The sequence below is a fragment of the Phymastichus coffea genome, unplaced genomic scaffold (genome assembly GCF_024137745.1).
Source record: "Phymastichus coffea isolate CEN01 unplaced genomic scaffold, Cenicafe_Pcof_1.1 PCOF00037, whole genome shotgun sequence".
NCBI lineage: Eukaryota > Metazoa > Arthropoda > Insecta > Hymenoptera > Eulophidae > Phymastichus > Phymastichus coffea.
In genome coordinates, this window is record NW_026706848.1 from 1,300,599 (window position 1) to 1,325,095 (window position 24,497).

At 36.8% G+C, this 24,497-nt stretch overlaps 1 protein-coding gene across 8 annotated transcripts in view; it reads right to left on the reverse strand.

Annotated features, from left to right (window-relative positions):
• LOC131663661 (glycogenin-1) overlaps positions 1-24,497 on the reverse strand; it is an 895,804-nt gene that overhangs the window by 506,640 nt on the left and 364,667 nt on the right. The window contains exon 1 of one of the 8 annotated variants that reach the window (XM_058934183.1): positions 10,749-10,856. The exons of 6 other annotated variants lie outside the window; for them this stretch is intronic. In XM_058934183.1, coding sequence (XP_058790166.1) covers positions 10,749-10,797 — 49 coding nt within the window. In that variant the 5' untranslated portion in view covers positions 10,798-10,856. Of the gene's footprint in view, positions 1-10,381; positions 10,706-10,748; positions 10,857-24,497 lie in introns of those variants that run through there. One more of the 8 variants, XM_058934190.1, reaches the window with a different exon arrangement.

Here is a 24,497-nt window from a genome sequence, read left to right on the forward strand (position 1 = left end):
GTAGCACGCTCTATAAATTCATGCAGAATCACTTGCTCGATCCGATCACTAACAGAGAAGAGTGCTGGCGCATGGTAGTGCCGGTCGAGCATAGAGAACGCGTGTTGCGCGATGCTCATTGCGAGCCCTCCTCTGGACATTTAGGCCGGGAAAAGACTTACGATAGGATAGCACGTGAGTACTACTGGCCGGGCGTTTGGTACGACGTTAGTACCTTTATTTCCGAGTGTAAAAAGTGCCAGGAGTACAAAACAGTACAACAGGCTCCGCTCGGCTTAATGGGAAAGCGTGCAGTAGAACGCCCCTGGGCCGTAGTAGCCACGGACGTAGTCGAGCTACCGCGTAGCAAAAACAGGTTTCGGTATATGGTCGTGTTTCAAGATCTGTTCACCAAGTGGATAGAACTGAAACCGCTTAGGTCGGCAGACGGGCCTGCTCTCGCCGCTGCCTTGGAAGAATTAATTCTATTTAGATGGGAAACGCCAGAGTATTTGATAAGCGACAATGCGAAAGCATACAAGAGCGTGATCTTCCAAGGTATGTTGCGAGAGCACGGCATCGAGCATGTGTTGTGCCCCGCATATCATCAGCAGAGCGATCCGGTTGAACGCGTCAATAACACGCTGAAAACTATGATTGCTATGTTTGTTGATAAAGACCACCGAAGCTGGGACCGTTATTTGCACGAGTTTAGGCACGCTTTAAATACCGCGACGCAGTCGTCGACTAAGGTATCACCGGCGTTCTTAAACTTTGGTAGAGATCCTCGGCCGGTTAAAAGTCTTAGAAGAGAGTTGGAAAAGAAGTTGCCTATCACGAAAATTGATACGCAAGCGTGGACGGATCGGTTAACGCGATTGAATGCGCTTCGAGACCTAGTGGCGAAACATATTGAAGAAGCTCAAGAAAGGCAGAAGCGTCAATATGACAAAGGTAGAAAGCAAGTACTTTTCCAAGTAGGCGATCTAGTCTGGCGGAAAGTCCATACGCTTTCTAACGCTGCCGCGAGTAAGAACGCGAAATTAGATCCGAAGTACGACAGTCCGTTTAAGATTATTAGCGTAGTTTCACCCGAGATTTATGAGTTGCAAACAGATAGCAAACACCGTAGCACGAGAGTACATGTATCGGAACTGAAGCGATACATATCACCTCGTAGCGTTAAAGGTTGCGAGTAGACTGTATATCTGTTTATTTTAATTGTTTAACGTATGTGTTGTTTTATTTTGTTTGCGGATACGTGCGTGTGGCGTCCTGGTGCGCCGTTGATTCGATCGGGTTGTGCGTTAATTAAAAGTTCTTTTTTTTTTGGATTGGATTCATTTTCTTTTGGAATAATCGTTTTGCTCTTGTGTTTGATGTTGTAAGACTTAGCGCGTATAGATCGGTCATTGATTCGAATCTTCGTTTAAATAATGAAACTTAGATCAAGCTAGTTTAAGTGCTATAAGTTTATGTATAAGCTATTTTTAGTTTGTAGCGTTTGACCGAGCCGTGAGCCATTTGCCGGAAAGAGAGAGAGCTTAAAGAGAGGTAAGGCCTTGTCTCCAAGGGAGAGCTTCGGCCTTCGGAGGGGCTGTGACGGTGTAGGCCCGTCATGGCCTGCACCGTGTGCTTGCCTCCCTCTCCTTCCTAGGCAAAGGCGCACGGCCGGCATCAAGCGCACGGCCGGCATCAAGCGCACGTTGTTACCACGTGCCTGATGCCTGCCCTTTTATTTTTCAGCAACGCACGAGAGTGGAAGGAGAAGCCGTGGACGCGACGACGCGCTCGAGTATTGAGAGTGCGAGAGAGAGAGAGAGAGAGAGAGAGAGAAAAGCAATAGTTTGAGTATTGGGCTTGGCGCGCGGCACTTGTCGCGACGGGCATTGCTGCGTGCCGCCGATTAGGCGAGTGGTGGGAGAAAGCGTGAGAAGTCGGCTCTCATGCACTCGCGAGAGAGTGACGCGACGCGCGCGACAGCAGTGAGTCGACGAGAGCTAGTGACCATCGCTGCCTGCCCTTTGTCCAGAAGAAGTCAGCATTCCTCAGCAGATCGGCCGGACGGGACTTTCTCTGCCAGCGACGCAGCAGTTGCCCTGCAAGAAGCCGTCATCGAGGCAGAACCCGACAGCCTTTTCTGCTAGGTCGCCGGCCACGCAGCAGCTAGTCACGGTTCGCGTTGCTACGCCAGGCTTTTCCGAGCCGGCGTAGTTTTCGGCAGTGTGTAATTTAAGTAATTGTTTGAGCCGGTTGACGAGGTGACATGGCGCTAACGTGCCGGTCATCTCGTTTAGTTTAAGTTTGCGCGTTATTGTTAATAAGTGTTTGTACTTTCGCCGGCACTCGAGGTAGTGCATTTGTAATAAACGGTTTGTCAACGAGTTGTGTGTGTGAAATCATTTGCCCGCTGTTCACCTTCCTGCTTTGCTTGGAGCGATACACTGCCTCCCTTGCCTTCCCCCTTTATAAATAATTGGTAATAGTAGTGAATATATCGGCGTTGCACGCCGACGCTATTACACCTTCGCTAGCTACACATTTTTCCCATCTCTCTGGCAATATGTGGATTCCTCGCCAAAAAAATTGTTCGTTTTTTGAAGCAAACCAATCATCAAGCCATTTTCGTATATCTTCGTAAGAAGTAAACCGCTGCTCAGCTAGTGCGTGTCCCATGGATGCGAACAAGTAAAAATCGGATGGAGCTAGGTCTGGGGAATAAGCCGCATGCGAAAGAATTTCCCAACGAAACGCCCCAATCGTTTCCTTGACCGCTTTCGCCGTGTGTGATGGTGCATTGTCATGAAGTAAAATCACTTTGTGTTGTCTTGATTTATATTCTGGACGTTTTTCAAGTACAGCTTGGTTTAAATTGATCATTTGTTGTCGGTAGCGTGCAGTATTAACTGTTTCCCCTGGTTTTAGCAGCTCGAAGTAGATCACACCCTTCTGATCCCACCAAACACAGAGCATTGTCTTCCGTCCAAAGCGATTTGGCTTTGCAGTGGATATCGATGGTTCGCCTGGAGTTACCCATGATTTTTTACGCTTAGGATTCTCGAAATATATCCACTTTTCATCCCCAGTCACAATTCGATGGAGAAATGACTTTCTTTTGAACCTGTCAAGCAACATTTCGCAGGATGTTCTTCGGTTTTCCTGCTGTCTTTCGTTCAGTTGATGTGGGACCCATTTTCCTACCTTTTGAATCTTTCCCATGGCTTTCAAACGTATGGAGATCGCTTCCCGTGTGACATTTAGTTGATCTGCAAGTTGCTGTTGCGTTTGAGAGTCATCTTCGTCCAACAATGCTTGCAAATCGTTGTTTTCAAATTTCTCCGGTGGTCTTCCACGTTCTTCATTTTTCACATCAAAATCGCCATTTTTAAACTTTTTAAACCACTCAAAGCACTGTGATTTACCAAGAGCATGCTCACCGTAAGCTTCTACAAGCATTCGATGTGACTCCGCAGCAGTTTTCTTTAAATGGAAACAGAAAACCAACGCTGTCCGCAAATCGTAGCTTCGCGGCACAAAACTCGACATCTTGGACGCTACTATAACCATGCAGTTGTATGCAACTGGTGACTTCTGTAGCGGCAAAAGGTTTGCGAGATGTCAACACAAGTAAATGACGCCACTGACGAGTTGTGTCGATGGCTTAATTGACTAGTAACGCCATCTATTGAAAAATTCCGGTTTCATATTTACACACCCGGTATATATATATATATATATATATATACATGTAAATTTCAATGTACATACTTCTTTTGGTCTTTTCTGGCCTACTATATTTGCATATTTTGTCCATTTTGTTAGCTTTTCTCTTTTTACTGGAGAATCTGTCTCATTGTAGGTATCGGAATCGTAAAATACTTTTTTTTTCTTTCGTAAGTATCCTGATGTCTTTTTCTGACCAGCGTTAATACCAACAGAAGCTACTTTTTTCGAACGATTTCTTTTTCTTTTTTCTTATTTCCTTTTGGACTACTATTAGCAGCAACAACAGTAGAGGCAGAGAGAGAACTTGGACTTGTTCTATACTCTAGATTTATAGATGACGGCGTCGATGAACCTATAATGAAAATTTCATTGTTTATACAATGTACAGAATTTAATTGAATACCTACTTACATACCTAATCTTTTTCTGAAATTTCTTTTAGGACTACTAGCAGCAGCAGCAGAGATAGAGCCATCACTATCGATTTTTCTTTGAAGTCTATCATTTGTAAATGATGACATTAACACAGCAGTACTAGAGGCAGAGAGAAATCCAGTAGGATAGACGTTTCTCGGACTTCGTCTGGATTGTGTATGTTTGTACAGTGAGTGAAATGGCCGTTTTCTTCCTGTTCCTGAACTTTTCGGTGTACACTGTATACGCGGGGAAACAATCGAAGGAGAATTAACAACAGTGGCAATACCAGCACTTTGGTTGCCATTAACTTGAGCAGAACTGCTCGTTTTTCGGTTGTTTGCCTCTTGTAATTGCCTTGACAATTGTTCGATTAATTAATTTTTTTCATGTAATTCCTGTGCTAACATTTTTGCTTTTTTCATCGAGTCTACATCTACATCAAATTGCAGCTCATTGAAAGAACTCATGATATCTTTCGCTTTGTTCATTGCTTCTTCAAATGGCGTAGGAGGGAAAGGCGGTGGTAGCTGTAGATAATTAAAATAAAAATTAGTATATCATTATTAAATTTTGACAGTAGTTCAGTAGTTTTACTAAAAAGAAAATGTACTATACCTTCTCTTTCGATTGTGTATCGAGTTCAATCTTTTTTTCCTTTAATTGATTTTGTTTTCCTTTCGGTCGTCCTCTGCCTTTTTTCTTTAGAGGGCATGATGGAGCCACTACATCTACAATTTTATATTTTTTTGATAGTTCGCACAGAACGTCACTTCGCCTTTTGTTTGCTTTAGGCCAACGTTTTTTGCGATCTTCAAGTTGTTCTTTTGTTGCTGAAAAGAAAATTTCTTGTAATATTCTATTTTTGCATTTATTATTCATGCAATACTTACCAGCTAGTGCCAAAATTACAGCTATCTCATATATTAGCTCTCCATCATCATCTATACCAGTTTCAACGAAAGCATCATAAGGGCACTTATTTTCCACCTCAAAATGTTTAATCTGCGTTACCGGTATGAATTTCACATCGTTATTAGGAAGGTAAAAACGCGTCGCTGCGTACTGAAGCTTGGCTGTAGTTGCACACTCTGAACTCATATTATCATCTGAAATGCCACTGTCTTGGCATATATTCATTCCCTCTTTGACATTTCCTTTCTTCTTTTCTATCTTCTTCATAATAAAAAAATTGCTAAGTCTACAACCAAGTAGAAAATTAAATTATAACATTATGCACTTGCAAAGAGTATATCACAACAAGAAATACTTCTTTATATCAAAATTCTTTTTGTTAACTATTGAAGGAATTCATGATTTTAAAAATTTTTTTTATGTAATAATTTGTTTGTGAATCACATGAAAAATATTGCTTTAATTATCTACAATGATTGAATATACCATGATATGAATTTCATTGAATCACAATTTCATTTCATGTCCAAACTTATTCTTTCCAAAATTGATAAAATTGATAGCTTTCATAGCATTTTAAGCAAATACTTCATACAAGAAAATAATGTACAAAATTTGATAAGGGTATGTTGAATAGTTAAGGAAAAATAGTATAAAACATGGTCAATTTCAAACTTTGCTTCGTATTAACTTTGATGGAAAAATCTATTATAATTTTTTTCTCAGTAAATATTAATATTACAATGAAAGTACATCAGACAAAAGTTGTTTGTATTTACGGATACTAAAGGACTATATTTTTTATTTTCATCTAAATATTTTAATAAAGATTTTCAATATGGCTCCCAAATCATCGAGTAATGGATTTTCCAAGAGAATGGATCTATTATTAGCTATATCTCATTTATTAATTGTGATAGACTTACCAAACTTCGTACAGTATTTAGTTTTGTCAACTACTTGCTTAAAATGCTAAAGATGCTGATCTTAGATTAATTTTCAAAATTCTTGTAAAAATAAGTTGTCACATGAAAAATTGTTTTTCAACTTATTTTAAACGTTGATAATTGCTTTTTTATCTGCTATTTGTTTTGGTAGTTGAATATATGAGCCAGGATTGAAAGGATTAAATTTATTTATATTAACAGTAATACCGATGATAGTTTTTAATGTCCAACCGGAATCTTTTTCTTGAAATTCTTCTAAATTTTTAAGTATAACATCTTCAATATTTTCTGTAAACCATAATTTAAGATCTGTCGTTCTATAAATAGAAACATTTTCGGTGTTGAAATATTTTACTTGAATGTCCTCTACATTATCTTTTATTACGGTAAATTAAGCTGACATTTCTATATTTATTTTTAGAGCATTATAAATTGAAAGATATTTTGGTATTTGGAATTGTAATAGTTTATTTGCTGCTTTTAAGAATGACTTTATATCTGTATGTTCTTGATTGGCTATGAATGCAGTAATGATACGTTTTTCTAATGCTGAATTTATTTCACGCCAAATAACTCCTTCCCCTTCAATTTGGTTTGGAATGACTCGTAATGAATTAACATTTCCTCCGACTTTTATGGAATTATTTAAATTAATTTCGATTGAATTCAAATGAGTAGCGCATGTTTCACATCTCTGTCGTATTTCTCTACTTAAGTTAGACATATATTCTTCAAGAGAATTCAAAGCGGTAATTATTATATTTTTCCATCTAATAAAATCATCCTTATTAGCGTCTGAGTTGTAATAGGCTTTCCATAAATCGCGTACTGTATTTTCAAAATAAGAAATAGAAGCCATTGTAATGAAAATGCGCATAGGATAACTAGTAATACTACTACTACTACTAGTACTACTATTACTACTACTACTACTGCTGCTTGTCACTGCTAAGAAAGCTAGTGAAGCGGACTGTCTCGAAAGACTGCGCTCTTTTCCAATCGAGCACGGCTTTTAAGCACTATGGTGGCACTGAAAGCAGTGGTTTCGGCGCTGTAAGTTGAAGAGGGAGTAGTCAGACGAAAGGTAGGAGGTGGGTGGGAGGGTGGTGGCTACGCCTAGCAAGCTAGAGACGCTACCCCCTCTCCGAGGGCCCACACTCAGCCAGCATAAGCTTACTAAGGAGAGCGAGAGAGAGAGAGAACAGCATCCACACTATACGGCGTACGCGCCTAGTAAGCTAGAGACGCTACCCCCTCTCCTACGGCTCACACGCAGCCAGCATAAGCGCCCTACTATCGAAGAAGAGCGATAGAGAGAGAGAGAAAGAGAGAGAGAGAGAGAGAAAACAGCATCCGCACTATATGGCGTACGCGCCTAGTAAGCTAGAGACGCTACCCTCTCTCCGAGGGTCCACACTCAGCCAGCATAAGCGCCCTACTATCGAAGGAGGAAGAGGGAGAGGGAGAGAGAGAGAGAGAGACAGACCATCATATAGTTTACCAACCACCCTACCGACTTCTACAGCATCCTACCTTAACAACCTCTGTAGGTGGGTTGGTGGGTGAGCGGGGGGGGCAGTCGGTCGAAGGGGCCCACTAGCATGGGGGAGGTGTCAAACGAAAAACAAATGCCTTTTAAATACTCAGCATGGGGTCTCACCTTAAATTAAAAGGTATCACTACCTTGACACCTTCATCGGGCGGCTCCTTTGTGTCCCAGAACATACACATATCCCTTATACATTGGCGGCATCCTTTGTCGGCTCCTTTGTGTCCCAGAACATACATTGCTTATCTACTTGTATTTTATATTGCAAATTTATTTCATAAACAACAATACAAATTAAGCGCCTGGAGCTGGCCTAGATGCCAATATATGCTTTATTGTATCAGCTAAATGATTTAAATCTGAACTTATATTTCTAAAAACTAGTATCAAATAATCTCATATTTTTCTTATAATTATTGCCTAAATTAACAAACGAATTCGCAGTTTCCATATATAAAATACGTAATTCGCTTAATTCTTTCTCTAGTGACGCATTTTTACATAATGTTGCTCGCATTTGTTTGTTTCTTTTTGGCATAATTAATAAAAAATGTATAATAAAATTACAAACTAACAACGAATTAATAACAAATACTTAACGCTATCTAACGTAACAAGAGTCCTGTCACGGACGCCAAATGTGATGTTCGTATCACTTATAAATTATTCAAACTCTCGTATCTAGTTGCGCTAATAAGTAAGAATTCGTTTCTAATAAATCTACTCTACTTGTCAAATAAATTGAAAAATCAAATATAAGGTGATAATAATAAATTGAAAAATCAAATATATGCGAATATAGCTAAGGTTTTAAGGAACGTCAGACTATGCCCTAGTTTCTTATGGTGTAAATTGTCCAATAAGCAGAGCTAAAGTCTTCTTGGGATTGGATATAATTCGGCCCAAGTTTCTTATAGCGTGAGATGTTCTATAAGTTGAGCTCGAATTATAGGAGAGGAAAAGTCTTGTTCAGTTAATCACAATGAGAGAAAGAACTTAGGTATTAGCCAAGTTTATTCAGACTCATGTGCTCACTTTGCAATGCTAGAAGTGAATGCCAGCCTGTGCAATAGTGGGCGTATTTATACACAAACTTTCCCGCCTATTTTGCAGGAGCGTTTTCTTCGAGAAGTTTTCGAATATTCGAGAAACATTCGCGAATTTTCAGAAATGAGTTTTCTTAATTTACAAGTAAATAAACATTAATAATGAGCTTTCAACACATGTCAACTTTACAGAATTCGTTATTTGTTGAATTAATGTAATTTACAATTATTGCAAATAGTGTCGTCAAGAGTCATTAACTAATAAAGTTAATTAATGGAATATTACAATATTTACAATAGAAAATTATTAAATTTTTACATAACTTTATAGTTTATTAATTTTAGAAGGATTTTCTAAAAAGAAAAAATCAATATTCAAATTAGTTAATAATTAATCAAATTAGTTAATAATTAATCAAATATTAATCAAATTAGTTAATATTATAACAAAATTTCCTATTTATAACGGTTTTTTCTATAATCTTATAACGTAATTATTAGATTAATTATCTAAGATTTATAAATTATAAAGCTGTCATTATTAAGTATAAAATTAACGCTTTTGTTCTATATACAACTTATTGTTTAAATAAATTATTAATTGTTTATTTATTAATAACAGTTATTATTAAGCTGTTATTAATGAAACCAATTCTTACTCATGTTCCTTTCTTATTCATTTTGCATTTGGACTATTTACGTTTTTTTAATAATTCATATTTTTAGTGTAATAAATAAATTAACTTTGCATATTAAAATTCATTATTATTTAATAATTAAACGCAATTCGTATGACTATATTCTAAATCTACGTACTAAAATCTATATAAGAAATGCTTTGTCATATCAAAATTATCTCTAATTAACATATTTTTCTTAAATAATAAAAATCATTATATCTATATCTATTACTTTGTGACGTTACGCTCCTTATTTTTCTTCAAATAGTTAAATTCCATACCTTAAACTAATCAACGGACGTCATCACTTATCTAGAAGAAGGTGTTAACATTGCAGTTAACGCAGGTAACAGAAAATTTAATCACTTATTTATTCTTCCGCCTCTCAAGTCTCGGGGAGCTGGATTAACGTGAGTGCCCTCGCCTCTCACGTCTTGAGGTGCTGGATTAGTATTTAGGAAAATTATTAATGTGTTAGTTGATAGTATAAAAATTAAGTAATTGTTTTCTATAACAATTACTGTATATACTGTTTACAATAATGAAGGAGATTGTTATCATTTATTGCGAAGAAATGTTGCATGCATAGACGTTGAGTGCACTATGCACATTTTATTTGAGCTGTCATTACTCATACTACATTTGTTGTCATGAAATTTGAAATAAAATTCAACGGATGTCTGACCTTTTTCTGGTTTTTCACTTAAATAACCACTTTTCCACTAAGCATCTTTGAAAATATGACTAAATCGTAGTGATGAAAATTGGTTGTATAGTAAAGACTGAATTTTTAAAATAACATTTCTTAAGTGTAAAATTATTTCTCGATTTTAAAGTAGAATTAAATCTGAAATATGCCTTAAAAAGTTTTTCCAGGGTCTAAACCCATACACGTCTAAAAGCTATTTAAAACTAGTGGTTCCAGGAGATATAGTTTTTATATCAATTTCTTTCGTACCTACATCAGTTTTTTCAAATATTTTTTCTTTTTGCCCTTACCGAAAATCAAGACATAAAACAGAATTCTCACTCGCGATTGGCAAGAATACACCTTTAAACCATTTTACAGCAAGATCAAATGTCAATTTTCCAGAGTTAAAGACATAAACTAAAAAACTTTCTTACTTTGTACAGTGCTTTTTCAATCTGTAACGGAGGAATGTGAGCGTTTCTGTCTGGGTAGCTCGCGGCCGTCCGCATAAATTATTTATTTGGGGATTCGGGAAACAAATGACGTGAATCGGTGGCTGGTCATCCTGCCTGTTTTGAAATTATGAATGAATTTGGCGGAAGCGGTAAATAGCTTAGAAGACAAACCAACTTCTTTACTAGCTTTCAAAGTCCATCTCTTGAGATCAATATCATGAACAGCTAGACTTTAATCTATTGCATTATTCAATTGATCTAGAATATATTTTGAAATATAACGTAACTTGTCTATTCTTTATCCATAATTAGCTATTTGTGTCTCCCATCGATATAACTGACTTACTTTTGAAACTTTTCTGTAACGATTGTGAATTAATGTAAAAGTTCTTCATTTATTTTACATTGATTGCCAATAACTTACAATATCTTTTTTGTACTCCACGTCTATAATCTCATTCGATTTATTAAGTTCTGTAAAGTCCTCATTATATTCATCATTCATGTCATCCTTATTTAAAGTAACTTCCGGAATAATGCTGGAATCATTTAAACACAAACTATTATAGATTTCTACAAACACTTCATTATTAATAGACTCTTTAAATAAATTTACTAAATAAGATAAGAAAAATATCCATATCGATTACATTAGATTCTACATCATGTACAGGATCGTCAATTGCAAAATTAATTAATTTAAAAATATTTTTCGGATTCATAGTTGTAATTATTGTAGCCCTACAAATTTTAACAATCTTAATTTATTAAAAAGAAATCGAAAATCACTAAAATATAATTTTAAGTTATAAGAGAGAAAATCTTGTGCTCATATAAAAGTGTTATAATAATCTGATGAATTTCTATTATTCTGATGGATAATATATGAATAATAGTACTAGTATGGATGTTTAATAGTATCAATCATTAATCTTGTATTAAATAATAAAATAAAATGAAACTAATATTAATTGAGTGTAAAACTATTCTACGAGGGGGGAGAGGTCAATATGTCTTTACAAAAAGAAGGAAAAAAAAGTTTTGCGTATGTAATTTTTTTTTATTTTTTAACATAATCTACTTGAAGGTCGATACATTTTATTAAACGGCCTTCCAGTTTTTTTAAACCGTCAGAAAAATATGATTTCTGAAAACCCTCAAAATAGGCGTTTATTTAGGCGATGACTTCTTCATTCGACGTGAATCGTTGTCCGGCAAGCCATTTTTTGAGGTTAGAAAATAAGAAAAAGTCACTGGGAGCCAAATCAGGCGAATATGATTGATGGTCAATTAATTCGAACTTTAAATCGTTAATTTTTGCCATCGAAACTGTACATATGTGAACTTGAGCATTTCTTGAAGAAAGAGGCATTTTTGTTGTTCAAGTGAGGACAATTTTCTCTAATTTTTTCTTTCAGCTAACCTAATAATGACGCACATTATCGTCTGGTCCTTTTTCAAGTAGACGATGTAGATGTTTCCATACGCATCCCAGAAAACCGTGGTCATAATCTTGCCAGCTGACTTTACTGTCTTTGCCTTCTTTGGGGCTGATTCTCCTGCGGTCATCCATTGTTTGGACTGTTATTTGTTTTCAGGAGTGTAGTGGTGTACCCATGTTTCGTCTACAGTTATGAGTCGATGCCAAAAGTCTTCCGGTTTACGATGTATGCGTGCCAAAAGAGCCTCAGAGGTGACCACGCGGGTTCGTTTGTTTTCAACAGTGAGCAAACGCGGCACCCATCTTGCTGATATTTTTTCATCCCCAATTTTTTATGCAAAATTGAAATGATTGTACCGTTTGATACCCCTGTGGCCTCAACTAATTCTCGCAATTTTAATCTTCTATCACTCAACACCATATCGTGGATTTTGTTGACCATTTCGAGCGTACTCACTTCTACGGGGCGTCCTGATCGAGGTTCATCTTTTGTTGTTGTACGGCCGCGTTTAATGTCATTTACTCAGTTATAAAAAGTCTCAAACACAGAGACAGACTTGCCTTGAACGGCGTTCAACTCAACTGTGATTTCTTTTGGTGTAAGGCCTTTCAAAGGAAAATGTTTTATCACCGCTCGAAACTTTGTTTTTTCCATTTTTCAAATAAATCAATAACTTTCTATTCAACCAACGTTCACAAAAAAACGACTTAATGAATCGAGCTGAAACTTTGTACGATATCTAGTTAGTAGTATTGCTTGCCAAAAACATCATAATTTAAGCGTGACGAGCGCCATCTCTTGGATTTTGTAAAGACTTATTGACCCCTTTTCGTATATGATGCAAATTGTACATTAGCTTAAACTAATTCAAAATAATAACTTTAATTTTGAAAATGGAAAGGTGTTATAATAGGTACTAGTTAACTTAAATTAAAATAAAATTCAGATCACAATAAAACTATGCACGCATGATGACTCAACATGATACTGCATCTGTGTTATTAATCTAAGTACTTTGAAAAATAAGTAAACTCCAATATTATTTAAATAAATTATTTACTGCTGTACACTTATTTACTGTGGATTTCCAATTAAATATTGAAATCAAGATTTAAATAAGTTATTAAAAATTAATTTTATCAGTTCTGTCATTTTAACTTTTTCTGTCTGTAGTATTAGCTTAAATAATTATATAAATGTATTATTTATTACTTTCTCACAAAAACAAAAGAGGTTTTAGCCAGAAAAAGAAATAGCAACTATTCTTGCTACTCAAAAAAAAAATGATATCATAAAATTATTATAATTAATTAAAATAAGAACAAACAATTTAAAAACTATTTTTTCCCATAAAATTTCATTAGAATCTTTATTTTCCAAAAGAATATAATTTAACAATAATACATTTCATCAAATTGTTCAAATAAATTAAATTTATGAATTTAGATGTAGAATTTGAATTCTGACAGCAGATTTAAATTTAGTATACCCGAAAAAGTATAATTTAATGTATAAAATTCAATCTATTTTGTAAAATGCAACGATTGCCGAAAATCGTAGGACTCGCGCGAGGTTAGCGAGCGGCTAAGCGAAAGTAGCCACGCTCGGTTCGCGAGAGAGAGAGCGCGTAAGGGGCAATGACCGGGAGGGGAGGTAGCAACCGGCAGTACGACTGTGATACTCAGTCAACCCGTGCGCCTAACCTCCATCCGTCCCGAGTTTTCTCGTTTTGTTGTTTCGCCATTGACTATTCCTGGTGAGCGTGCGTGGGTGAGGTGCAGCAGCAGCAGCAGCAGCAATAGCAGCAGCAGCAACTGCGTTAGCAGTTACAGCAGCAGCATCGACAACAGCAACACCAGAGGTGACAGCAGCAACAGCAATAACAGCATTGGAAGCAGTGCAGCGAGCAGCGAGTCGGTCGATCAACAATTTGATTGTCGGATACGGTTGGCCACCGTATCCTCGTTGATATTGCGGTAGGTGCACCTTCCTTTCCCTTTTGTTAATTGTTAATTTGCGTGCGAATCCGCGCAGCGAGCGCGAAGAGTTTATTGTTTTGCGTGCGAGCAGGTAGTTCGCGGCATCGCGGTTTTTTCTCTCTCTCTCGAATAGCGTGTATTGTCATTCACGCGTGCGTGCGTGAGACTCTCGGCATACCCTCCGTGTAATTGGTTTGATTAAATAAATCATTCTTTGTTTCGTTTAAACGAGTTTATTAGTCATTATTTTGTCATTCCCTTGTCCGAAGGTCGCGCCTAGCTTTGTTTACATTGTATTCGAATTCGCCGGTAACGCAGCACGAAGTGTGCGAGACGTTAGGCGGGAATCCTCAATCTAGGTTCCGATAGCGGCCGCACGAGCGCTACTAGCAAGAGCGACAGCGCCACCAAGTGGCGAGTTGGGGGAACCCAACTCGGAACTTTGAAGAGACTCTGCGCAGGCGCACTCCGAGGCAAGGTAGGTTAATGCGCATCGAGCGCATAGATAACAAGGCTTCGTATAGTTGAAGCACGGGCACTTTTAGGAGATTACCGACTAAACGACAGCCTGTTACAAAAACTAATAAAGCAGATTAAATAATTATTAGTTAGATCCAAGATTGAAAGAGTCAACCCTTCGTATTTGCTGGTAAAAGGGCCGACAATTAAAACCACATCACTTCTTTTGATTTTGATAATGTTAAAATTTTACATAGAGAGATTAATAAACAAAAAAGGCTGACCGCTGAAATGATTTACATTAACATAAATAAGAACACTATTAATAGACAAGAGGATACTAAATTCCTAAGTAAACAATACCAAAGATTGTATAAATATATTACTATTTTTTAAAAAGAAAAAAATTTTTAAGAAAAGGCAGAGAAAAAAATTTTTTTTTTTTTGGGTGATTTCAAATTCAGCAATGAATCATTGTCTCAATTGCAAACTGTATTAGCAAGAGCTTATTCACTTCCAAAAATTCATAAACTTGACATACCTTTTCGTCCGATTGTTTCAACTATCAACAGCCCGTTAAATTTTTTGTCAAAAATTTTAGATAAAAGGCTTAAGGAGTGTATTAAAAATCCAAATTCGCATGTTAATAATAGTTTTGAATTAATCCAGAAGCTAAAATTAATGTTTATTCCCCATGATTATTGTTTACTCTCGTTGGACGTATCATCATTGTTCACGAATGTGCCAGAGTCGTTGTGTTGAAGCGCTGGCGCGGGAGCTGAGGATGTAATTCCGTCGGGAATGAGACGACACAGATACAATATTCTTTTTTGAAGGCTTTATTGGCTACACTCGCAGTAACAGAACAGGCGAAGGAAGAACAAAGTCGCGTTGAAAAGAAAGTTCTGACGGTGGAGAGCGCAGGTCAATGCTGGCCGAAAAGCTCCAAGTAAACAGAGCTGTTTAAATGGTCAGAAACTAATGTGATATATAAGTTTTCTTGTAAGGAGTGTGAATGTTCCTATGTAGGACAAACAAAAAGAAGTCTCAAAACTAGAATTTATGAACATAAAAATACACCAGTAGACAAACTACTACCGATACCATTACATATTAAACAAAATCCCTCACATAGTTTTGATTTTGATAATGTTAAAATTTTACATAGAGAGATTAATAAACAAAAAAGGCTAACTGCTGAAATGATTTACATTAACATAAATAAGAACACTATTAATAGACAAGAGGATACTAAATTCCTAAGTAAACAATACCAAAGATTGTATAAATATATTACTAATTAACTATTGCTTTTTGGATAGAGAAAAATGAGTAACTTAGTTTTCTGTTTTACCTGTTTCTTGTAGTATAGTACATAGTATATACCATAGTATGGTTTTCCCGCCTTATACATATAGTCAGCGCCACTATTAGTTTTTTCTGGATATATATAGTTATGGTCGGCTCAATTATTAGTGCAATCTAACTAATGAAATAATCACTTTTTGGATAAAAATGTTGTATGGTCTGATATGTGTTTGTTTTGTTCTTACGTGGTGGACATGAATTTATTTATTGACGAAAAGCTTGTCGAGTTTTATAGAATGTAATTTTAAGAAATGTATTTGGTTAGTAGAATTTTAATTTTGTGATTTTGTATTGACCATATTTATAATTAATATTGATTATGTATATTATGAATTAATAAAGATCTGACGAGGTTGGTGACCATGCCAACGAAACGTTATCGAGAAGTGATGTGGTTTTAATTGTCGGCCTTTTTACCAGCATATACGAAGGGATGACTCTTCCAATTTTGGATCTAACTAATAACAAAACATGAAGAGTGCAATAAATAATTGCAGATTAAATAATATCTAGCTTCCCTCAATGTTTATACGATAGAACTGAAACGGTTGTATGGTAGGAGTGATTTCTAAGAGTTAGTTGGGTTAGGGGATAGGTCATAAAGTTGCTTAGCACGCTAGTATTGTGAAATTTAACTATTTTACGAAAAATCAGCCATTAAAATTAGTGACTGAACTCATTGTTTCCAGGAAATAAATAGGTTATAATGTGGTTTTTGTAGAGATGATTTTTAGGCGCTGTTGATAAATTTTTAAGTGATTGAAAAAAGTTGTTCATCAATGGATTGGCTTTATTTTTTAACATAATTTGTTACAACTTGAACTAAATTATCGGAATAAAATATTCCCTTTTAAATTAATTAATTAATTAACTAAATTTTAACTAATTATTTTTCATTAATTTTAACTAAACTAAATTAAGAGAAAAACGTGCTTGATTTAAACTTTATTTAAAATCTATATGATTTTTTGGCTATGGAACACATTTCAAAGATGATTCATTTTTAACATGATACACAAAGTATACAAAATAAACATATTCGTGAATTACTTTTATGATTATCAAAATAATTACATAAATCACTTTTGTCACTAATATTTATATAAACGAATTTTTCCATTTTTTCTTTATCATGCGTTTATTATGCAGAGATGTTAACACGACTCGATCGTGAAACACTGCTGAATTTTTTTTCAGCTTAGTTAACCTAATACTAAATAAGGGGCAATTTTGTTTTGAGAAAATATATTATATGGGTATTGGATAGCGACTTATTAAAAGAAAAAATATTCATTATGAACATTCCAAATTTCACATAACCATGGGTATATAATAACTTTTATTCGACTTGCAAGAATTCAAAGATACATGTATTTAATTTTCAAAGTGAAATTCAACACGACTATTAAATAAAATTCTTATTATATATTAAAAATTTTCTAAAATGTATAAATTTCAACACTCTTAGTTCTTAAATGTACAGATAAAGTGAACGTTGACACATTAAGCACGAATAGAAATATTATAGATTCGTTTTTTATGAAAACTGTTTATGCTGTATAGATAATTGATTATGTATACATTACACTCCCGGTCACCTACTTTAGGCCCACCGCCGCAAAATTAGTCAAAACTTCCAATGTCTCTGATAAAAATTAACGTACAGAGTCACCCGAGAACGCGTTTGAAAGGTCTTTCCAAGAGTTTTCAAATGATATGACTCATGGATGCCATTGCTTTAATATCCTGTAATAAATAAACAAATATATTTTAACTTTTTCAGGTTATAATTTTGATTTATCAGTGTAAGTATGGAAAGGCAGCTCTTCATTAGTTCACAAAATTCAATACAGAATGACTCATCAAAACTTGTACATATCTACTTTAATTAAAGTTATTTATTCAGCTCATCGTTAACTCTTCAATGTATTTGAATATCTAATTTTTAGGAAAGGGCAGTTATTTTTGAAGATCACGAAGTTTATGATTTCATAAATATTTGGTCTCCACAGACCGTACAACGCAAGCTTAAAACTTACAAAGACATACTCGTAATTTAGTTTATACAGGGTGGGCCATTTTAATCGATCCACTCAAATATTATCTAAAATATAATAGGTAAAAAAAAAATAGTTCATACAAAAGTCATCGCGGACAAAAGGGGCTACCTTACTTGTGTATAAACCATTTTTTTTAACAATGAAATTATGAAGATTCAAACAATTAATTTCTTAATTGCATGTAGTGGCGCTAACATCAGCTATATTCAATTTTAGTTTTGATAACTCTCTTTCTGAAAATTTCCATTTATATTATCACACAAAAATTTTAAAGTAAATGATATAAAAAGCTAAAAATTATATATAAATACGGAAATGCAAAGCAATTTTCATGCAAAGCTATAGTCTGCAATGGTCAATCCAAAAATAAATCGAATAGTGGATATTTCAGGGAATTTCGTGGGGTTTAAACCGCGCACGTGAAATACTTCCACCACAAGGTAACTCATCTCTCCGTCTAAATTATTATGGGCGCCAGACCGCCGATCCTTTGATATGGTGATCGTCGGGAATAAGTCGGGAATAGAAATCGAAGCGTTTGTTTATCCACTGAGCAACTGCGCAGAGTGGGCAAGGGATTGGTCTCACGCTGAAAACTCTAATTTAGGCCACTCCAATGGTCAATAAGTTACTCTTTGTTCCCTCAACGTCCTTAGGAAACAGACATCTCGGGAAGCGACTTCTCGTTTCGGGTTGAGGGTTCGATAGGTTCAGCGCGTACAGTTACGAAGTAGATAAACGAGGCATAAATAACAGATATTAGTTACATTTCACTTTCTTTTATTAACTACTCAACTATTACACCCGGTCAGAAAATGGCGGTTGGTCAGTACCTCAGTCCTACCTACTCTATACGCGATGGCGACGGATCCACGCGTCCCGACGAACGAGCAAAACGGCGAATTTCGTGCATAACACCGAATTCTCACGACTGCGGGTGGCACTTTACCTACTTACTTTCTCTTGGAAGACTGTTTCTTGAGTCAAGCAGTGGCTAGTTTCGGTAAAATAATGATACTGCGTGCTGCTAGAGCGATAACCAGTAACAAAATTGACGATCAACGGTTTTCCATGGTCAAAGATCTCTTACTTCTCCTCTTTCCGAGAATAAATCATTTTATTGGCCGATATGCGAATTCCGCCATCGGTAGCGCTCTCAAAATATTTCCGTGGTCTCGATTTCCACCCCCCTAAGTTGGTTAGCATTTAATACTATGAGGGGATTACCCCTACTCAAGACTAACATTCAATGCGGACTGAAATTTGACTTTCTATAAATTAATCTATTGTTCTACTTATTCAATGACGTCACTGGCACACTTTATCACAACTTCGAATATGGTAATTTAATCTAATTCATCCACGTGCGCTTCGCTCTCGTGCCGATTCGGTTTTCGCTTCCTGGAGCACTCGATATTGTCACTCCAGCCGTGTCTAGTGTGCGCGTGTGTGTGTGTGTGTGGAAACATAGGTTTTTCCCCTCATGGGGCAGCGTAGTATTCAAAGCGCCGTCGTCATACACGAGCAGCTGACGACATCAGATCGGTGGTCGCTTGTCTCCATCAGCTGCGGTAGTGGTACTGTTTGCTGAGCGCCCCTGGGCATCGAAGGAAGTATATTTGCCGTGTAAATGTCCGCTTTGTCGGTTTTCCCGGTTATTTTTCTCGTTTTTTCGTAAGTGTTGGTGGCTTTTTCACTGTATGTATGTGCTCGGCCACCTCGCATTTTCGTCAAGTATAAATTTAGTTTTTCGCTCTTTCTTTGTTGCATGGTTGATTCGAGGATGGAAAAAGCCTATTTTTCATCGTGTCATTTGTAAGATCGTGGATTATCGCCGTTTTTGATTCCGTGGTGGTGTTGGCACGTGGTAGTGTGCATACGCCGCTCCTCAGTTTTCTTTCTCGTCAGAGTAGGTAAACTAGAGAGACTTTAGCTCAGAGGTGTATCAGCACACTGAGCTGAGATGTATTCCCTGAGCTGATGCCCCTGCATCTTCAGCTCAGCCCTGTCAACTCGCCCCCCCCCTTCTAAGCCGAGATGTCCGTGCATCACACTGTCGACTCAACCCCTCCCCCTTACTGAGTTAATACCCGTACGTTCTGTGCCCCCTCACCCCTATTAAGCTAATGTTCTCTGATGCCCGTGCGTTCTATGTACTCCCCCTTCCCCCGACCCTACTGTGCTAATATGCTCTGATGCCCATGCATTCTATGCACTTCCCCCTCCCCTACCGAGCTGATGTGCTCTTGATGCCCGTGCGTTCTGTCTTACACGCTTTGATTTTATTGTGTGTGTGTGTGTGCACGTGTGTGTGTTAAATTTTCAGACGTAAGACGAGGTAAATGTTATCGAAAAAAAAGGACGGACAGATCGGGGGATCGAACGTGCATCCACTGGATGCACAGGCCGATGCTCTACCGCTACAGCTATTACCACTAGTACTACAGGCAATTCTTATTGTGAATATTAGCTACACGATTAATATGGGGACCCAAGCGCTAATACATACAAATAATACTGCTATTATATATATTTATTGTAATTAGTATATAATGAATTCCTTTTTTTATTATATACACTAATTATAATAAATATTATATATATTTATTATAATTAATATATGATGAATTATTTTTTTTTGCTGTTCAATATGTGTGCGTGTATGTGTGTGTCTCATCTATCGAAGATGGTTTAATAGAAAAACGTGCAAGTACCTATGAAGACAAAAATTAAAAAATGCAACACAAAATCCTGCTTACTTTCTTTTATTTGTAGCCTTCGTGGTTGTGAGTTACTATAAATAGCACAGAGTAATAATTATCGAATCGTTCATCAACCAGTCTTCTAATAAAATGGACCGCTACTCTAAAGTAAAGTACTCTCGTCTTCCACAGAAAGAACCGGACGAAAAGAAGAACAAAGAATCATCGACATGGAAACAATGTGTTTCCAAATTTATATGTACACATGTCATCATTGTACACCACCTCAACTACAATAAATAAACATTTTTTTTTCATCTAAATTCTATGTTCTATAAATTTTTTGTTGTTGATAAAATATACAAAATTTATTATAAAAAGATGAAATGCTGCTGCTGCTGCTGTCATCGTCAGAGTCAGCGAAGAATTTCGATTTTTTTTGGATGGTTTAATAAAAAATGAAAGAAAATATTTTTATATCAATTGAAAAAAAATTTCTTATTGATAAAAAACATATCTTAATTACTCTACATGTTCTTAAAAAGAACATGTTATTCTACAAATTATTTACTTAAAAAACAAAATCACTGTAGAAATCCTTCAACGACTTCATCGCTCTCTTCCCAATCCATACAACAGCCATCGATGTAAAACTTTTTCATTAATTTAACGTTTTGATGTGCACATCTTGTTATGTATTTGCCGTTATGATTAGGGAACACGGCAACTGATTTTAATTTTTGAAAGATGAATACCCCCAATCATTCAAATCAAAAACTTTGAGACCATATCGTTCTAACCACTTTTTTTTCAAATCTCCGGAAACGAAAATTTTTATGGCATCTTTGAATGTATCTGTGATGATGAATTTATGCTGTTCATATTTATAATCGCCAGAGGTCCATGTTAATCCATGACAGTAGAGTTCTAACCAGATATTTTCTCGCTTATATTTCTCCGTTAGTCTTCACCATGGAAAGGGAGGTTTGAACAAGCGTACGAGTGGTTCTTCGTTGTAGTTAAGTGGAAGTTTCGCTAACTCTTTCACAGCAAAAGTTTTTCCAGGCATCATGAAGCCTTGCATATCCACTACGTACTTCATTGCGATAGAAAGCTACTACTGAGCTGCTTATGGAAAGAGACAATTCTTTAATACCCTTCCACCCTCTCCTAAATAAGTTTCTTCACATCTCCATTTATCGGATTATACTGAACGATCCGATCATGTAGAATAAGACAATACACTATAGTTCCTTCGGGAATATTTTCACCAGTATGCACACCTATCGTTTGAGCATTATCGAAATGAACGTCGACATATTTGGATGTAAATTTAAAGAGCAAAAAGTCCACGGTCTTCGCGGTCTTCCCGGTATTGGATTCAAGCTCACGAGTGAGTACCATTACGATCTAGAGAATAAAAGATTGGAAAATCTTGCTCCTCTGCGACAGGCTAAAGACACTATAAATTGGGAAACTGCGGAAAACATTGTTCAGATGGTAACCAAATCTTCGAGAGATGTGATCGCACAATTGAGGAGTGATCTTGAAGATTTGGATACAATTATCAAAAAGGAATTACTACGAATTAAGTCAATTGTTCAAAATTTAGAAAACAGTCGATTAGATGGAAGCGGTGGTAGAGGAGTTGCACAAACCATCGACAAATAATTATCCAAGACAAAAGTACGACATTCGAGGTATCGATGAGACGTGGTAAGCCGATCTCGTCGATATGCAACTTATTCTAGATAAAATTGCGGCTACAATTGAATTCTCACGATAATTGATAATTTTTCCAGACACGCGTGAACTGTGCCAGTGAAAAGGAAAATCGATCGCAATGTGACAACAGCCATGAAATCTATTTTTGCGAAAGGTAGACTGTTAAAGAATCTTCATACAGATAGAGGCAAGGAATTCTACAATGCAGATTTTCAAGCTCTCGTGAAAAAATATAATATCAATCTGTACTCTACCTATAGCTCGCTCAAAACTTCGATATGCGACCGATTTAACCCATTTCTTCCCAAGGCGCCATTTTATAGTCGATTTGTTTTTGACCGAGGAAAACCTCAAAATAATCGAAAATGTATACTAGAAGTCACTTTTCTATTGTAAAATTTCCCGCTCTTTACGAATCTGCAGTCAGAATTAGGATATTTTTCACGGAAAATTACAAAATGGCGTCTTGAATGTTGATGAAAATTTAGTATTACGTTAGAATTTTTCTCTCAGAAATTGGTTGCTGAAATTTATAGAATCAGGATGAAAATGTAGATTTACATTGAAAATGTTAGTTCATTGATAAACCTAGGCATTACGAATTTTCCTGGAACATTTTTCCAAGATGGCGGCCAGCAACATGTTGACAAGCGGGGAAATCTAAAATTTTCTAAATAAAAGCCGATTTAGAGAATGAATATATACTACCTATACTTTCGATGTCGCTGAATACAATGCTAGTGTCAATTTCAATTTTACAAAATAGCGGATCCAATATGGCGTCGTTAATACCAAAATGATGAGCACCAGTGAGTGGGTACTCAATTCCTATGTTTTAGATATCGCTGAATACAATGCTAATGTCTGTTTTCAATTTTACAAAATAGCGGATCTAATATGGCGTCGGTAGTACCAAAATCAGGTAATGTTGATAAAATTGCGAATCTAATTACTATATTTTTTCTGGATTCTTTGTCCCTACAGTTGGATAAATCCTTTGTCTTCTCGAGTATTGTAAAGTGTGTATTTTATAACAGTCTTTTTCAAGATAGTTAGAGCATATTCATATTTTCTTCGGCTGCCTCTCCAATAGTCCTTTTCAGGATAATTGGCGAACTTTCCCATCTTGTAGAGGATTGAAAAGTGCGTATTTCTCTAACGGTCTTTTTCAAGATATGTGACGGTGTAGGCCGGTCATGGCCTGCACCGTGCGCTTATCTCCCTCTCCTTCCTAGGCAAAGGCGCACGGACGGCATCAAGCGCACGTTTTTACCACGTGCCTGATGCCTGCCCTTTTATTTTTCAGCAACGCACGAGAGTGGAAGGAGAAGCCGTGGACGCGACGACGCGATCGAGTATTGAGAGTGCGAGAGAGAGAGAGAGAAAAGCAATAGTTTGAGTGTTGGGCTTGGCGCGCGGCACTTGTCGCGACCGGCAGTGCCGCGTGCCGCCGATTAGAAGGACAGTGGTGGGGAAGGCGTGAGAAGCCGACTCGCACGCACTCGTTACTAGATCGACGCACAAGGAGGAGATCGGCCGCACTGGAAGGATTGCCATTGTTTCTTTGCCTCGGACCAGAGAGGAAGTGCGAGAGCCGTGACGACAAAGAAGACTGGCCACGTTTTGCGCTAGTCGCCTGACCTGCAGCCCACCTGCCAAGCAGCCATCACTTTTTGGTCAGGTTTAGTTTTCTCTCCTCTCGTTTCTCTCTCTATTTTCCTCGGCGATTCTCACGGTCCGCGTTGCGGCGCCAGGCTTCCCCGAGCCGGCGTAGTTTTCGACAGTGTATGGTTTAAGTAATTGTTTAAGCCGGTTAACGAGGTGACATGGCGCTAACGTGCCGGTCATCTCGTTTAGAATAAGTTCGCGTGTTAATAATAATAAGTGATTTGTGTTCTCGTCGGCACTCGTGGTAGTGCGTTTGTAATAAACGTGTGTTAACGAATTGTGTGTGTGAAATTCTTTTGCCTGTATCTCTCTTCCCTGCTTTGCTTGGAGCGACACACCGCCTCCCTTGCCTTCCCCCTTTACAAATAATTGGTGATAGTGATGAATTAATCGGCATTGCAGGCCGACACTATTACAGATAGTTGGAGCATATTCACTCTTTTTCTTCGGCTGTCTCTCCAATAGTCCTTTTCAGAATAATTGGCGAGATTTTCCATCTTGTGTAGGATTGAAAAGAGCGTATTTCTCTAACGGTCTTTTTCAAGATAGTTGGAGCATATTCACTCTTTTCTTCGGCTGTCTCTCCAATAGTCCTTTTCAGGATAATTGGCGAGCTTTACTATTCACCGAGTATTTCGAGTATTTTTCAAGATAAATATTTATCAGATTCGGACTCTAAAAGAAGTTTCATA